At 45.3% G+C, this 18651-nt stretch overlaps 1 protein-coding gene across 2 annotated transcripts in view; it reads right to left on the bottom strand.

The window, feature by feature from the left end:
- The window catches only part of SFSWAP (splicing factor SWAP), an 80179-nt gene that overhangs the window by 22333 nt on the left and 39195 nt on the right, over positions 1–18651 (bottom strand). For both annotated transcript variants that reach the window (XM_052654408.1, XM_052654409.1), the window contains 3 exons: positions 17985–18156; positions 10883–11113; positions 9620–9810 (listed from right to left, as the gene is read on the bottom strand). In XM_052654408.1, coding sequence (XP_052510368.1) covers positions 9620–9810; positions 10883–11113; positions 17985–18156 — 594 coding nt within the window. The remainder of the gene's footprint in view (positions 1–9619; positions 9811–10882; positions 11114–17984; positions 18157–18651) is intronic.

Below are 18651 nucleotides of genomic sequence, written 5' to 3' on the forward strand. Positions count from 1 at the left end.
CATGTAGATACAAAACTTTACATCTAAGAACACCTAATTCCCATTCTGGCACTCTCTAAATACACATACAAAATGATACAATAAATTAAGACTAATAAAATGTAGTGAGTTTTCTAACTTTAAAGGCTGGAGGAAGGGAAATGCTGCCCCATTCACCCCCGCATCCACTGGCTTGTAGAGAACTCTGCTGTTGCCAGGGTGGAAAACCAGCTTTTAGTGCATTAAAACACCCCAATAACCATGGACTCTAAATTAGGAATATATGTAGGTCTTCTCAGGTGGCACTAGTGATAAAGAATTCACCTGCCAATGCAGCAGATGCAAGAGATGCAGGTTGGATCCCTGGGTCGGGCAGATACCTGGAGGAGGAAATGGCAACCTACTCCAGTATTCTTGCCTGGAGACTCCCATGGGCAGAGGAGCCTGGTGGGCTATAGTCGATGGGACCGCAGAGAGTCAGACACGACTGAGCACACACACACACACCCTGCATGAAAAAGTGAGTTGGAATTGGGGGTAAAAGTCACCACTAAGAATTTCCAGGCCAGCACACGCGAGGCCTCTAGGAACGCTGAAGGTCAGGGCCCAGGGACCACAGGGTAGTCGGGGCAGCTGTGGGGAATTCCCTTGGGAACCAGAGAGCCCGTTTTAGAACTGAGACTCCATCTTTTATCTAAGTGGATGGTTGAATGAAGAGAACACGGGATGGCTTTCTCCTTCTCCTGCACAGGGGACAGAAGACGGCACTCATGAGTGATAGTGTGCACTGCACTAAGAGGGGGAGAAGGGGAAAGTATGTCCCCCCAAGGACGTCTGCAAAGGACAGGAACCAGGGGGACGAGGTATTGCGGGCAGCCACACCAGGCCAGCAGGAGTGGGGCGTGGCAGCTCATTAGATGAATTCCCGTTTATACGTTGCTGCCAGCCTGATGATTTGTGTCTCTGAACTTCATTACTGCTTCTGTTGTCTTTGTCCTAATGCCCATCGTTAGTAACACTTATTTTACCGCTGTGGTTAGTTTATTTCATTTTGAGGTGAGGGAATAAGTAAATCAATATATTAAAAGTATAACTTGCAATTAAGTCATAGGATCTATTTATTCTAATAAAATGATCGATTACCCTTCACCATTAAAGTAAAAATCAGCAACTTGGGGGTGGGGGTGGGGGCGGCGCTTGGCTGGGCAGAATTAAGATGATGCATTGTGATGACCTCACCATTTTTTCAGCTTAAAAATACAAAGAGGACATTAAAAACCCAACAGTTAGACTTGAGAATAACAACAAAACAGGCTAACCAATCCTACACGCCCAGTGGTAGCCCCCACAGTGGTGGCTCCAGGGGCAGGCTGTGTGCGCCAGCATGTCTCAGCAGTCTGGAGATGTACGTTCTCCACAACATGCCAGTGCTTCTGAAACCCAGAAACTTCATGACGCATCCTACAGCCCAGGGCAGCGGCTCTCGTGACCGCACCTCAAGAAACAGACTCAGGTCACGCCTCTCATGCAGGGTCACCAGCAGTCAAGGGAGGAGCCCAGTTGAGCCCACAGTGGTACCTATGCCCAGAATGCAAGTAAAAATGCAGAGTTTAAGAGACTTGCAGAGACGCAGGTGCTCTACCCAAACATCAGCAGGAGGACCTGGTCTCCCAGGGCCCCCACGACTGCTCGGGAGGTGGGCTTCTTGGCCTCCAGTGTCGGGGAGCATCCCAGCACATGGCACACGACAGGACAGGGGTGCGTTCTGGCCTCTCCAACTACACCAAAGGCGTTCCTGTGTGCACAGCTGGGGGTGGGGTACACACTCCAGCAACACAGAAGAAGTAGTTCATGGATATTTAGACACAAGCCATGGAACTACTGGGTTGACCAAAAAGCTCCTTTGGTTTTTAAGTAAAAACAAAAGATACATTTTTCATTTTCCCCAAGAACTGCACTGAACAGCATACTCATCATTCTGTTCTACTGCCTTCTGCTGATTTCCAGGCAGTTTTGTAATTCCAGGGATTCCCTGGTGGCTCAGAGGGTAGAGAGTCTGCCTGCAATGTGGGAGGCCTGAGTTCGATCCCTGGGTCAGGACGATCCCCTGGAGAAAAAAATGGCAACCCACTCCAGTATTCTTGCCTGGAAAATCCCATGGACGGAGGAGCCACCTGGTGGGCTACAGTCCATAGTGTTGCAGAGTCAGACATGACTAAGCGACTTCTCTCACTTTTGTAATTCCATCTTTCCAACACTTTTTATCTTTTTGAGCCAGGTGTCTTTTACAGTCTCTCAGGAAACTGCAATTTCTTCCACTAAGAGAACTTTGTAAAGACTGAAATACATGGACATCTGAAGGTGCAATGTCTGGTGAATACAGCAGATGGATCAGAACTCCCAGCCAGGCAAACAGCTGCCTCCTCAGCCAGGTGGCTTTTGTCTGATCGTTAAAGAAATGTGTGGCCTTGTGTTACCCCAATGGAAGATTATTTGTGTTCTGTCGACTATTTCCAGACGCTTTTTGTGGAGTACTGCTTTAAGTTTAGTCTATTTTGAAGCAGTACTTGTTGGAATTAATCCGTCTGGTCTTCCGGAAGGAGCTCATAATAGAGGACTCCCTTCCAATACTACCATATACTGAAGACTGGCCTTTGGTGCATTTGGCCTGCCTCATGATCTTTTCTGTTCCACATTATTGTATCTACTTTCATCGCCTGTCACAATTTGTTTTAAAAATGGACTGTTTCATTACATCTCAGTAAAGAATTGCATGCGGAAGTATGGTCAGGAAGGTTTTCTTGCTTAACTTACATGGAGCCCAGACATCAAAGTGATTAACCCAACCAAGCTGGTGCAAATGATCCTCAGTTCCTGATTTGAATATTTTGAGTGTGTCAGCTATCTCCCAGGTGGTATAACACTGACTGATCTTAATTAATGTCTTGATTTGAAAGCTATCAACTGGTCTACCCAACTATGGAGCCTTGTCTAGTGAGAAACCTCCAGCACTAAACTTCAAAAACCACTTCTAACACATCTCATCTGCTGCAGCACCTTCCCTAGACACTGCACACATTTTTTTTTTTGGCATTTCAGTTGTATTTTTTATCTTTCTTGAAATAATAATATGCCAAAAATGTTTTTCTTCCATCTTCAGTATTAAAATGGCTACACAGAAATTTATCAATTTTTATTTTTTTTAATGCACACTGATATGACAGCTGTCACAATGCAGAGCTGGAGAGCGTGGCCAGCCAGGGGAGGCTGGGCCTGCGGATGCACCCTTGAGATTTCTTTTGACGTCCCGTGAGCCGTGCTACCCTCACAACTCAGAAAGCAAACCCGACTAGTTAGTGGTTTTGCTTAAGTCGTTTGGGGGCAGTAGGGTAGGTTTGTAGCATGTGTAATATAGAGCCCTGACTGCTGCAGCAATCTGGATTTCTAAACTGCTGGCAAAAAAGAACAAATACCCAGCTAGCTCTGTAATGTAGACCGTGCTGTGGTGGTGGAAATGTTCTGTTTCTGCTGCATTTAGCTACCAGCCATGTGCGGCTATGGAGTACCTGAAATATGGCTAGTGTGGTCAAGGACCTGAAGTCCAAATTTAATTAAGTTTAACTGAAACTGCCAGGGAGTCCCCTGGTGGTCCAGTGGTTAAGACTTTGCCTTCCAATGCAGGGGGTGCAGGCTTGATCCCTGGTCTCTCCCACATGCCACCTGGCCAAAAAAAATCAAAACATTAAGCAGAAGCAATATTGTAAGAAATTCAATAAAGACTTTAAAAATGGTCTACATTAAAAAAAAAAAACTTCAACAGAAACAAAACTGAAACTGCCACATGTGGTTAGCAGCTACCATACTGTACAGTGTATATCCTGAAGGAGTCAAATGGCCTGTTAATTTATACTCTAAATTATACGCATAACCTGAGAGACTAAGCCACTGCTGAGCCAAGACCTTCCCTGCAGCCCCACATGTTCTGTGTCTGGTTTCTGAAGGTGTCTGGCTAAGGCCTGGCACACAGTGACCTGTGAGAAGCTGCCTGCGATGCCCACAGGAGACACAGCAACAGAACCACATGGCAACCAGTGCCAAACAAGCAAAGCAGCCTCTCACAGACAGAATGTTAACATTCCAGCAAGGATGGCCAAGGCACAAATCATCATGGGCGAGGGGAGAGCACAGGCTGGTCTGAATCGTGAGCGGGCAAAACCAAAAGGAACTTTATGAAGATCAGTTACTCATACGGGTATTTAAAAACTGACATCCCTTTAGTTGGTAACACTGAAAAATATTAATCTGTCTTTGATCACAACAAAGTATTTGCCAACAAGTTAGCACACAAACTAGCAACTACTATTTCCTGCTGTGGGAAAACAAATTGCTCAAAAGCAGACTAACAGACATTTTAAAATAAAATCTTATTTCTGAAATAACACTACATTACCTAGGAAATGGGACAATTATGCAAAAGACTCAAGATAACGTTTGAAATCGGACTTTGAAATGCATCCTCTAGGACTGTATTTGCAAATTTCTACCCGTGCTGGGCACACCCCTGCAACCCTCCCAGGCAGGGCAATGGCCCAGGTCTGACTGCTGAGGCCTCTGTCCAGATGACCCTGCGTTTTCCACTCTGTTGGCACCCTCTCCTCCCCTCATCAGCTGTGTTCGCTTGGGCGTGCTGCTGCCAGCCTTGCCAATGCCGCTTCATACATATTCTTCCCGTGGAAACACTGCTTTAGCTCGTCAGTGTCCCACTCGTACTGCAGCCAGTGGTTCAGCCTCTCCCACACCTGCCTGTGTCACTGACTTGTTCTGCGCCTCCTCCACAGACTCTCTGATGCAGGGTTGCAGGCATTATCACTGCCTGCACGGGCTTCACCGGCCTCCCCCACAGGCGAGCCTCGGGGCCTCCTCGCTACTGTCACCTCTCCAAATGACCCAGGTTCCTCACAGTCCCGCTGCCACCTCTGCTGACCTGGGGGCCCGGGGCCCTCATCCACACACTCAGAGCTGCTCTGCCCCTTACAGGGCTGGCGTGGTAGAAATGTTCATGTGTAGATGCCAACCACTCAAAAGTGACTGGTCATGAGAAACAGTTTCTAACTCATACCCCGAAGCTCCCTGAATTATCACAGAGGCTCAGCGAACATGGGTTGATTGTTGTTCCCCTTTCCTTTTCAAACTCTTGAAAAGTGAAAGTGAAAGTGAAGTTGCTCAGTCGTGTCTGACTCTTTTCGACCCCATGGACTGTAGGCTCCTCCGTCCATGGGATTTTTCAGGCAAGAGTACTGGAGTGGGTTGCCATTGCCTTTTCCAGGAGATCCTCCCGACCCACGGATTGAACCCGGGTCTCCAGTACTATAGGCAGATGGTTTACCGTCTGAGCCACCAGGGAAGTCTTGCTGGACCTTAAACCTGGCAGGATCATTAGCCTGAAAAAAGTCACTGCATCTAAACAAAAGTACTGAAGTCTGTTGTTACCACATAAATGATGCCATGATTCAACAGAGACTTGATTCAAAACTTCTGATTTCTCTTCATTTTGAATTAACAGTGCACGTGTGCAAGGACACACACACACAAAATGGGATGATACACAGATTTCTAAATACTACTTATGAATAGGTTTTTATATATTTTATATACTGCTTAAACATTTAACATACTAGTATCTGTCCACGTCAATAAATACACTTCAAGATATCCTTAAAAGTTATACCTAAGCATAAAATCACCTCTCCTAACAAACAGACCAAAGGAATTGAACAGACAAGAATGTAAAAACAGAGCAAACACAAGTGGGAATTTAGTATACAATAAAGGGAGTCCTTTACACCAGTGGGAAAAGGTATGTGATTTAGTGTTGTGCCTAGCTATATGCTCCTCAAAGTGAAATAAACTCCCAGTGGGGCAGATTAAGAGACAAAAAACCAACTGCTGGTAATGCTGATGACACAGAGCTAACACAAAAACAGCAGAGACAAGACAATCAGCCAGAAGAAAAGCAAAGGCCACAGAGGGTGTTCTCAGGAGGAGAACGGAAAGGCCGTGAAGCCTGTGCAAAGTTACTCAGTGTCCCCTATAATTAAAGTATGTAGTCAAACCAAAGAGATAACATATTTTCCCACCTATCAGACTGAGAATTAAGGTGGATGATAACCAATGCTGACAGGGAGGCAACCAAGCTATATTCATACACAAGGGAGACACACAAAACAAAAACATCCCCACCCCACCCCAGAACTGCAATAACCGTTGTAGGGCCTAATTTAAAGGCAAACTAAATTTAAAAATCGGAAACATAAAAAATGATTCCACGGTCAGCAATTTGCTCTGTGGGTACACTCACCTCAGTGAGTGCACAAGTCACAGGAGCCGCTATACAGTAAAACCCCGAGTAGGGCCCGTGCTTCTTGAGCAGGGAGGGGTGAACAGCGCACAGCACATGCCGAGTAGCTTGACATCAGGGCTGATGCGTGAAAGGACTGATGGTCATGCATCCAGGGAACAGTTACCAAGTGTTTATTACACACCAAGCATCACTCTGACACTGGTATGGCAAGATCTCTGGAGCCAGTGAAAAAAATCAAGACACCAGAAAAATGGATAGGGCAGTCCTATGGTAATACTCTATACATACAGAACTTACTTCCCTGGTGGCCCAGTGGCTAAGGCTCCATGCTCCCAATGCAGGGGACCTGGGCTCGATCCCTGGTCGGGGAACTAGATCCCACGTGCCACAACTAAGAGTTTGCATGCCACAACTAAAGATCCTATGGGTCGCAACTAAGACTGAAAATCCTGAATGCTGTAGCTAAGACCTGCTACAGTCAAATAAGTAACTAATATTAAAAAAAATCTATATGTAGATAAGTATGATGGTGGGTGCCAGACGCTGGGGAAGGGGAGTGGGGAGTTGGTGTTTAACGGGGACAGTTTCCGTTTGGGGAGACGAAAAAGTTTTCAAGAGGGATGGTGGTGATGGTTGCCTAACAACATAAATGTACTTGGTGCCACTGAACTGTATCCTTAAAAAGGGTTAAAATAGTAAAAGACTTTTACTCTTTACTTTACACCTCTCTTGAGCATTTGAACTTATAAACCACATGTATGTACTGCTTTTATACAAAGCAAAGTAAAAACAGAAAGTGCCTCTCAGGCAGATAAGCTGCAAGGTGCCAGGTTTTGAATGACCCTATTCAGCCCTATGTGTGTCTGCTCAGAATGGAGCTGGGGTGCCGTCTATTCCCACTAGGCTGACACCACTGCACTCCAAGTCCCCTGGACACTAAAATGATACACCTGAGCAGTGGGGTCGGACACGTCAGCATGTGAGTCCAGTGCACAGGAAATGGTCAACAGAATCAGGGTCACCTGTCTCCAGAAGCTGCTTTAGACTGAAAATATTTTCAAGTGTGAATCTCGTTTATGATAGCTGCCAATTTAATTCAGGTATTTTGTTTCAAAGTCATTAAAGATATCTATCACCACCTGCAAGTACCGTTAACATTTTTGTTGAAATAGTTTAGTAGCTGTAATCTTTCCCACTAGACGTCCAGGAAGATCGACCCAATAATTTAAACATGAAGCATAAGCACCCATTTCTAAGGTATTACAGGTTTAAAATACATGCTTGAGAAGAACACAGTGGGGAGATGCCACAAAAAAGACAAACAAGATAAGAACCTAAGTCTCAGGCTATTTTGTGTTTATAAAGAAGCGATTCTGGTACCTGTGACAATACCGGCAGTACAGCAGACAGAAAAACTGGATTAACGATGAATGACTCTGGCTGTGATTGAGTTAGCATTTAGACACAATTTTATTAGAAAATATAGATGCACCCATGTAGAATAGCTGGTGAAAGTTATCTATGTACGTGGGTAACTTTTAATTAAGCCCTTTATTCACTGCCTAAGTGACACCCAAACAATAAGGAAAACGAAAATAGCCACTCACACCCCTCCCGTGGAGGCAGTTCCCTGTCTTCCTAAGAACCTGCCCTGGTGCTATATGCATAATTTTTACAGCTGCAACCATAAACGTGGAGCTGCTCCATATCCTGCCTCTTCTTCCTTTTACATCTAACGCAGTCTTAGTGGCTGCTGGTTTCACCTCTGCACTGGTCCAGAGGTCCTCCCAAAGCTGGGTGATGACCGAGGGTGCCTTCCTGGGCATGCTTATTTTTGGCCCAGCTGGTGGCAGCGAGGCCCTCCCCAACGGGGGACGGACGCATCTGAAGGCGCCACGTAAGCCGGCGCTTGCTGCGTCCCAGTCTGATCCAGCTACTATTTTTGAGGCCTCCTGCCAGATTTGAATTTCAGACTGATTCCTGAGGTGAGAAAGCTGATTTGACCTTCAACACAATGCTGAAAAATGCTGCTTTCCAAGGAGAAACAAATAAACCTGTGGCTACATGCAGCAAAAATCAGTTGTGAATAACGGCTCTAGACTCTTAGAAATGTCAACGTAATTAAAGTAAAAGACGCACAGGGCCCGTCTACATTACAGGGGAAAGAGCTGCAAAAGACATTTCGGGGACACTTGGCGAAGTGGCGTGAGCCCTGCTCTGAGCAGTCCAAGCCCCCCTCCACAGCCTTCTGAAGGGAAGAAATGGGCCGGGGGGCTGAGTTCTGGTCCTACAGTTTAGGAAACTTGTCTTAAGAGAAGATGACAGTGACTGCATCTTATCTCACTTTTCTTTTAGTTGAAGTGCTGACAGTAACCTAGATCCCTGAGTAAGACTATAACCCTAAGCGTGAGCTCAAGGGCTGCTACGATGGCAGGAACATGAGTGTTCTGGCGGGTCTGTCCAGGCCTGAGGTGAGTGCCTCAGAGGCGAAGTTCTGTTGCTCCTGGGAGGTCGCCACAAAGCACAGGCTCCCAGCCTGGGCCCAGAGGCCTGGACTGTGACACTGCACCCAGAATGTGGTGTGTGCATGTACATTCTGGGAATCTCCATCAGACTCTTGCTGACTCCAGCTATACAGTACAGGCAGACCTCATCTTCACAGATACTATGGTTTGTTTTTTCCCAAATTGTTGGAATTCACAGATACTGCGTTTTTTTTTTTTTTTTTTCTTTTTACAAATTGCAGGTTTGTGGCAGCTCTGTGTCGAGCAAGTCTGTTAAGACCATCCTTAAGTAACATATGCTTACTTCACATCTGTTTCACAGTCTGGTAATTCTTGCATTATTTCAAACCTTTTTCATTATTCGATCTGTGATCAGTGAAGTTACTACTGCAAAACGGTTATGACTTGCTAAAGGCTCAGATGATGGCTGGCATTTTTGGGCATTAAAGGATTTTTAAATTAAGGTATGTATTTATCTTTCAGGCATATGTGCTTGTACACTTCAGAGACTACGGTATAGTGTAACGTAACTGTTACACACATGGGGAAACCAAGAAATGTGCATGCCTCACTTTGCTGCCAGGTCTGGAACTGAACTCCATGGTGCCTCCATAGTCTGCCTGGACAGGCGCTCCATCCCATAGGGGAGAGACGCAGGGGCTGCCCATAGCCTTCACACAGCTCGAGAGATGAGAGGCTACAGGATTCACACACAGGTACTTCTACCAATGGTGCCTGGTTCAGAGCACTGATGGCGGACCCTTTTTAAACTCACCTCTACGCTGAAAGGACTCTCTTCAACTTTCCCGACTTCTGCTTCTGGCAGAGGATTTTTTAAGGTCTGTAAAAATAAAGCGGCTTTTCTTTTACGTTCTGCTTGGAGCTGTTTCTCCTTTGATTCCTTAGACGCTTGGGCCAGCTTTTCCCTGGCAGCAGCTGCCAGTCGATCCTCCAACTTTTGCTTTGCTTAAGGAATAAACAAAGAAAAAAGATGTTTAGAGCAAGCAGTATTTTATAAATACCTTGCTGTCTTAATTTTCATGGGCAGTAGCACGGTCATGAGATACAATGCAGTTTAAAACATGAACGTGATACCGATTTCAGGAAAGGTCAACAAATCAGGCAAACAGATTTCTGAAAGAATTAGTTTATGATGCTTATTATTAGTACTTTTCATAAATTTACTTTCAAACTGAAAGTCAGAAAGCTGATGGGGTTCCATAGCAGTGAAACCTGGAATGATGAGACTCTTGGAATGGTTCTCATATACAAGTGCCCAAACAGCCATACCAGGCAATGAACACTCTGTGAAGTGTTTTATGCCAAATGAATCGACACACAGTTGAGTTCACACGTAGTAAATGCAGATTTAGCGACACAGGCATGAACACACGTGTGCTGGGGAGAGGAACTACAGCATATCACAAGTTCCAGGACCTCCTGTGGTTAAAGAGTTACCTTTTACCAATGCTGTGTGATCTGTCTGTGCATACATAGAAAAAGCAATTCACAAAACCAGTTAAGGATTGTTAATGACTTTAGTTAGAGAAGAATAGTGCTTATTTTGAAAGAAGGGTAGAACACTGCTGGTCACGTGTCAGAGGCGAGCGGCGGCCACACTGTGACCCATGAAGACAAGCCACAGTCTGAAAACCAGCAGGGGCCCCGGCCCCTTCAAGGGTCCGATGGTTCTGTAGGGAGAGGCCTCACAGAAGGGCACCTGCTGGCTCAGAACATTAACCCGAGCTGGGAACGCGGGCTGAGCATTTGCCCCAGGGCTGCCATTAAAGCACTCTTGGCCACTCTCAGCTCCTCCTCGGAAAACAAATCGCCGAGGGCACTGCATCTGAGCTTAATGAGCAGCAGCGCTCCTCATCTGACTGACAGCTTCTCAGCTGAACAGAAACATCACACAGCTCCCCAGTGGTCTGACTCCAAAGGCTGGAGACTCTAGTCTGCAGTCCTGTATTTTTGGCTTAGTAGGTTAATCTTGTATGTACATACTTTTCTTTTAAGAAGTTTAAAACATTTGACAAACCTTGCTTTGCTTCTAGCTCCTCCTGGGTAAGTTGAGGCCGCTTCTCCTCAACAACTACACAGGGTGGGGCAACTGCCGGGTTAGTGTTTGTAGCACTACTAGAACTTTCTTGGCCTTCTTTGCTTTCTTCATCATCATCACTGTCATCATCTAGCTTAACACGATTTTTTTCCAGGGGAAGTAGATCATTTTCTTTGGCCTTGATTGCAAAGCTTATTGGAGCAAATGAAGCTATTGAGAAAAGGTGAAAATGGTAATACATTTTTAAGTAACTGGAAGCACAGAGCAAAAATCTCGGCCCCACCTTTCACATGAGCATCAGTTGGTGGGAGCAACGTCTAGAGTGGAGCCACATCTTACGCAAAGGGAGGGTTTAGGCGCAGTAGGTAGTGCCCATGATGTCAGAGAGCCTTTAGAAGGATGTCACACACCCCAGGCTAGATGCAGGGCACTGCAAAGCACCGGCTCCAACTCGGGCCACGTCAGGACGCACACACCGAGTGCCAGCTGGGGTCACTGCAGGGCCAAATGGTCAATTTTTGTTGACGTTTTCCTTCTTTTTTCTGGGCTCAGCACATAGCTGAGTTTCCGTAAGTAAGCATATGATGCGACTCCACTATTAAAAGTTACTTCTAAAAAAAAAAAGTCCCAACTGTATAAACTTTTTTTTTTTAAACAAAAGCAAGATAATCTATTCCTTTATTCAGCAAACATTTGACTGGGTGCCTACTTTGTGCCAGGCATTATGTTAAACTATTTTCTGAACCTGTAAGACAATTTTAAACCTAAGGTAACAAAAATTTAGGTGGTTCAATTTTTTCTCTACTAGAATATTTGTAATTTTTAATTTAAGAGAAATACAAAGGCCCAAAAGGAAACAATCTTCTTCCCCTTCCCCCCCATCCACTCAACACTCACTCACTGGGTCCCCTCGTCCTCAGACACTATGGTAAACAGCTCTTAACAACACTTAATTGGTTGTAATAAGACACTTTATTTTAAAAACCATGTGTTATTACTGATGAAAGCTATTCAAGTAAACCTCAATGAAGGGTGATTTTAAGTGCAGCACAAATGAGCTAACTCTGAGAAGGAAGCGGATCTGGGTTAACCAAGCCAGGTTCTGAAGTGGCTGGGGTTGTGAGGGTGAGCTCACTCAGCTGACCCCAGAGGCATTCCCACTTTCAGCATTTTATGGTTCCAAATCCATGTGTGACTAGAAGCTGGCAAATAACCCGATCACCGAAATATAATCATCTCTTTGTCGATAATCACCTCAAGCTACAAAGCACACCCTAATATGTTCAATGTTGGTAAAGTGGGCTTCCCCGATGGCTCAGATGGCAAAGAATCTGCCTGCAATGCAGGACACCCGGGTTTGATCCCTGGGTCAGGAAGATCCCCTGGAGAAGGGAATGGCACCCCACTCCAGTATTCTTACCTGGAGAACCCCATGGACAGAGGAGCCTGGCGGGCTACAGTCCACGGGGTCGCAAAGAGACCCGAGCGACTAATGTGCACAAAGCGCTGTTTTGTAAGTCAAAGCCAAAGGGGGCAAAGTCAGTCCCTGTGCTGATCATGCAACGCTACGCAGCTGGACTGTGCAGGGTGTGCACATTCCTAATAAACCCCAGACAAAGAAAACGGGAGGAAAAATACACTTTGTTGGGAGAGCCAATATTAATCATTTTACTGTGCTTATGTTAAGAACAGCCCTTATCTTTTGGAGACACATGCACTCACACTGATGGATAAAATGCCAAGATGTTGGGATCTGCTTCAGAATATCCTAGGGGATGGGCAGGACTGAGTCTATAGATAAAATTAGTCAGTGCTGGCCACGGGAGCTGGACACTCAGTGCTGCATGTGTGTGTGGTGACTATTTTGCCAGGCTCTGTTTTTGTACTTGTTTGAAATTTTTCTTAAGAAAAAAGTATCGTAACATTAACCCTGTATTGCCTCTAGGTCTCTTTAATAAATCAGAGTCAAATAAACATGTCACTATAAAAGAAAACCTCAGTTACCTGTTAATCAAAATTACTCAAGTTAACTTGGGTTAAAGTACTGTATCATAAAACAATTTTAAAACAATTACTCCCCATCTTCAGGCCTCCAAACTAAAATAAATTCAACCAACAAATACATTAAAAGGAAAACTTCTGGAACACAGCTTAATGCATGCCAACACCATGCATATACTTTAAAGTGACTTCAAATAAAACTGACTAATACACAGTCTACACGCCTCACCTCACTTCACATTTGCGACCCCAGGAAGAGACAGAAATGATCAGGCCTCCCCATTTACAGACAAGGAAACTGAGGTTAAAAAGGTGAAGTAACTTTCCCAGTGTAGCTCAGCCTGAAAGCAGGTGATTAAGAACTACTTCCTTTGTAGAATTATTCAATTATACAACTACTGCTTCTACATGGAAGCTTATTTGCAAGTCACATCACACAACATGTGAAGAGCGCTTCTTACAGCCTTCAGTTTCCTGTTGTGTTAGGATGCAGCCCAGGCTCCTGGCCACCTCTCCCACTATGTTCCGGGCCAGCCCTGTCCTCCGTCTGGAGCTGTTGCCCTCTCCCACGCCTGGCTTTCTTCCTCAGCTCTTCTCAAATGAAGGCTCTCCCTGGACAGGGCCTGCTGGCTTCTCCTCCTTCAGCCACTCTTCAGTTTGTCCTGCGTGTGTGGTCTGCTCACCTGGAGCCTGGGACAGGCAAGGACTGCAGCACTAACGTGGCTCAGGTCCGCACCGACTCTCAGGAAACACTTGTGAGTGAACCCACAGTGTCTGGCCCTCCGCCTTCCACATCAGATATGCTTCCTTTCTTAAGGTCATTAATAGCTTATAACTTCTATGGTAAGATATATTCTCGGTGGGAAATTATGAAAACGCAGGTGAAGAAAATGAAAGACCAACTGCAGTTTGGATATGGGAAAAAAAGGATCTGATCTGAGGATGGTTCTGAGGCAGCAACATGTGCACAGATACAGGAAAATGGGACCATGCTTTACCGTTTTTAACCTGCTTATTATTTCCACTTCACAAGTGTAGACATCCTTCCATGTCAACATACATCATTTTAATAAATGGCAGTCATATTCTTAGTATGGACATACCAGTTTATTTCAATCTCCCACAGCTGTTCCCAATTTCTTATTTTTGAAAGCTCACGAGCCTTGTGATGAACACCTGGCTGAGACAGCCTGGGGAACCAGCCGTTTCCAGGAGCAGGAGGATGTCTGTGTTTAGAAGTGGGTCTCCACCGTCAGGCTCCCTCCTCTAGAGAGGCCTTACCAACAACACTCCACGGCCAGTGTGTGAGGGCCCAGCCGCCCACATCCTCTCTTTTACTTTCTAACTTAGCAAAGTGGAGGCAAAGAACAGTATCTTGTCAGTGGAGACACATTTTAGAAATCTGCTCACGTACCACCTCTTTCTTTTGTGAACTAGCTTTTCATGCCCTTTGTTTTTCTACTGCAGTGACTTTTCTTATTGATTCACAAGAGCTCTTCCTATAGCAAGGATTTTGACCTTTATCTTCTGCTATTATTAGCAATCACCGCTGTCCTGACATTTGTCTTTCAACTCTATACGGGCCTAGCTCCCGCCAGACCTATTAATCTTTCTTTATCATTTATGGCTTAAATTCTTAGGCAGTACTTTCCAACTCTAAAGACTAGGAAAGAACTATCTAGTTTTCCTCTCCTTTCATGGTTTTAGTTTCTGCATTTAAACACTTTGTCTGGAATCATTATTTATTGTCAGGTGGGGTGTAACAGTCTAATTTTTTTCAAATGGAGAGCCTGTTTTTCCAACATCAATTATTGTCATACTAGGGAAGCTGTCTCATAAGCATCTCCGGAACTGTGGATGTTGTTCCGGCACCTGTCTGGTGGTAAGACTGGCTCTACTGGGAGATTTTCTGGTGGGGTGCCACACTGGGACTTCTGCAAGGAACCCCACCTGCCCACACTTGCTCTTACTGCCCTTCCGAACCTGCTTCCACCTGAGAAGCTAACACCTGGGCTTCCCAAGGCTCCTGGCCTGCACATTGCTAGGCTTTGTGAGGTTAAGGCACTGGGGCTCAAGAGCTTTTGAACTTTTGATCTTCGGGCTCTGCTGCTAAGCTGCTAAGTCACTTCAGTCGTGTCTGACTCTGTGCGACCCCATAGACGGCAGCCCACCAGGCTCCCCCATCCCTGGGATTCTCCAGGCAAGAACACTGGAGTGGGTTGCCATTTCCTTCTCCAAAGCATGAAAGTGAAAAGTGAAAGTGAAGTCGCTCAGTTGTATCCGACTTGTAGCGACCCCATGGACTGCAGCCTACCAGGCTCCTCCGTCCATGGGATTTTCCAGGCAAGAGTACTGGAGTGGGGTGCCACTGCCTTCTCCGCTTTGGGCTCTGGAGGAGCTTAAATCTCCAATTACCTTGACCTTGACTTTGTCCTGGCCTGCCTGATTTTAGAAGTATTTCGGTTACCAATGCTTTCTAAATTCTTCTCGGCCTATGACCTATTTTACTGCCTCTCTGGAGACCACTTTACCAATTCATACTTTCTTAGACAATTTTATCTTTTATTTTCAAAATTTTCAAATTTAGTTATATATATTGTTTCTGTGTACTTAAAAATAAGTTTTTTTCTTTCTTTTTTTCCATTATGTTGTGCATTTGCTTTCTTTTCTACACTGTATTAAACTTATACAATGATGAAAAGTTTTACTGGTCTTTTAGTATTTCCTCACTGATTTCTGCTTTTTTAGTGATTTTCCTTTTCTGCTTTCCTTACTTGCATTTTATAGTTTCTTCCTAGGTTCTTGAGTTGAATGCTTGGTTTGTTTGCATTTTTTCTTTACCAACACAAGCATAAGAAGTTATAGTTTTTTCTTTTAAGTTTTCACTGCATTTGATAATTTTTTGATAATAGTCTTGTTTTCACTTTCTTTGACTATTTCAGGGCATTGCCACATCTGTAAACTCTGCTCCAGCGTTTAGAATACTTTGCATTCAGAATCTAATATACCTTAATTCCCTGGCATTTAATGCTATAGATACATGTCTAATGTGCCAGCCTGCTTTTTTTCCCCTGTGGAGGACAACCTATTTTTCTTTCTAGATGGCTTTTGTTCCATCTTTATCCTTTTCCTTGGAAATCTGAGGAAAATTCTGAACTTGTTTTCTCATCCAATCTGATTTTGAGCACTTTATTATATTTTAAAAATTGGCAATCTTTTTCTAAATCTTTCCCAGATGCTGGATTATCAGTTACACTGATTTTACAGTACCTTTTAATTCTATGAGAATAGAAATCAGAGAGTAAAAGAATTTTCCTATAACTTAGTACTGCTTCCAAAGGCTCAGATGCGTGTCCTTCTGAACTCCTGCCCCTCTGCAGGTGCAGCGGCCTGTCTCAGGCAGGGCGGGTTCTGTTGGACACCTGCAGCTCTCAGGCGTCTCAGGCTCAGAGAGTGCAAGGAGGCGAGCATGGTTTCATCTGCTGAATTACCGGGCACTCACAGGAGAGGGGAGGGTGCCCCATGGCGGGCAGTAACCTTGGCTGAGGGGCTGACCCACTGCACTGGATCACACTGACAGGGCCCAGCTGCCCTCAGATGCTCCTGGCTGTTCTGGTCTTTGGCCTGCTCCCTTCTTTGGTTGACAGTGGGTTCTTCTGGGGGTCACTGCCACCGGCTCCTAGAATGTCCGGCTTGTTCCTATGAACTAAAGTCCAGATGGGCTGGCTTGTCTTTCTTAAGCATGTTCCCCCAGCTTTTGAAGCAGTAACCAACCCCACCCTCCTTTTATAGTTTTTAATTGAAGAATAATTGCTTTACTAGTAACGGTTTTTACTCTCTACTTACTACATTCCTTTGGTTATTTCAACGAGAGTCTGAAGACAGCTGGGAGGGGTGAGAGATGAAACACACATGCCCAGGGAACCTGCTATACTGAGAGGCTTACAGATGCTTCCCTGCTCTCCTAAATCACTGGTTCCCTAGTTCTTCGTTTGGGTCCTTTTGGTCACTCTTGAGAACCTTGTCTTTGGTTGCTGGGAAAGCCCCTCCTGTGGTCCTGGCCCATCCGGGACCTCCTGCCTCTCCTCTCGCCCCAGCACTAGCTCCAGCGCCCCTCCCCAACCTGGGGCCATCAGCTCCACTCCAAACCTCCCACGTGGTCTCTCTGCTTCACACACTCACCACACAGGGCAAAGAGACTCCTCTGATCTAAGCGGTAAGGTGTTTTGCCCCTGTCGGGAGCCCCAGGACACACCAGGAGGGCAGAGCCCCACGAGCTGGCTGAGGCTACCTTGGTGGGTATGCCTCACTTGTCACCTGAGTCGCTCGGACCGCTTCTCATCTCTGAACCAGCCATGCATATCAGGTGGGACTGCCTCTGCCTGGGTGTGAGCCTCTACTTCTGGGAGTCCCTTTCCCTCTGCACGCCCTTTCTTGTTCCCACTTGGTGGAATTCACTGCTTCTTCGCATGCTCTACCACACAGGGTTCTGCTAATGTGCCTGTGTCAGCCTTTTTCTTTCTGTATGTCTGTCCTGGTAGATGAAAAACTCCTCCCAAGAACATAAAGGGAAACGGGAATGGAGTGAATGGAATACCGCCTGGTAGAGACCCTCAAGGGAACTACCTTAACAAATAAAGAAAACTAATTTCATTGGCACAATAGTCTGAATGTAGTTTCAGAAGTCCAAGGGGGTACAAAACATTATCTGAAAAATTCTAAATGCTTCCATTAACCCTAACACGAGAATAGTCTGTTAAAACAAATGTATACCTAAGATGAGTTTGTATCCAAATGACCCCAAATTCAAAATCAAGAAAGTATTGGGTTGGCCAAAAAGCTTGTTCAGGTTTTTCCATAAGACAGTACAGAAAAACTTGAACAAACTTGTTGGCTAACCCATATGCTATGAAGTAAGCAAGTTTCATTACAGCAACTTAGAAGGGGCAGCCATTCCCTCCTGTCCTATGGTTGAAGGCAGCTGACTGTAAGTGGTCTAGCGCTCTTCCTTGCTAATTTAAAGTGACACCTACGAGGTACAAGATCAAAAATGGAACTCTCAGTACCAAAGGCAGCGTACCTTTCACAAGCTTCCCGTCTGGGACAGCTCTGCTGGATGACGCCTCCTTCTTCCCGGAGGAGACACCTCTTCCCCCTGCGTCAGCTGCGTCTTCAGACGCACTATCTTCCCCAACATCACTCGGCTTTTCAGGAGCAGACTCTGCAGGAGTCTCTTCCGGCGCTGACACAGCCTGCAGAGGTTAAACATGACTATGAACTGCTCACCGGAAATGATGCAGGATTTGTCAGGAAAGAGTGTATGTATATCTCATGGGACAACAGCACTGCTATGTTACTGCCTAAGTAACACTAAGGAGCATACTTTCTAACTCAGACTTACTATTTTCTGATAGAACAGACTGAAAAGAGGAGCAGAAGGAGGTATTTCCCCTCTAACACCGTTTTGGGAACAAATGCCCACAACTTCTGTGGAAATGGATCACTGAGAACACATTCAGAACACCAAATTATGCCCGGCACCTGCAGATAAGTCCATTTTCTTCAGTTTGAGCAGTCAGAGATAAAAACCTGAGGAAATCCACTGATATGTTTTCTACCAATACAGGTTTTAAAAAACATCAGGAGGAGAGGAGAGGCAGAAGAAAGGATTATAAGGACAGGAAGAAATGCTTCCAACAGGTACCTAAGAATCAAATGTGGGGCCGTTTGCAGGGAGGGACGCTGTG

Source organism: Budorcas taxicolor, chromosome 17, assembly GCF_023091745.1.
Source record: "Budorcas taxicolor isolate Tak-1 chromosome 17, Takin1.1, whole genome shotgun sequence".
Taxonomy (NCBI): Eukaryota; Metazoa; Chordata; class Mammalia; order Artiodactyla; family Bovidae; genus Budorcas; species Budorcas taxicolor.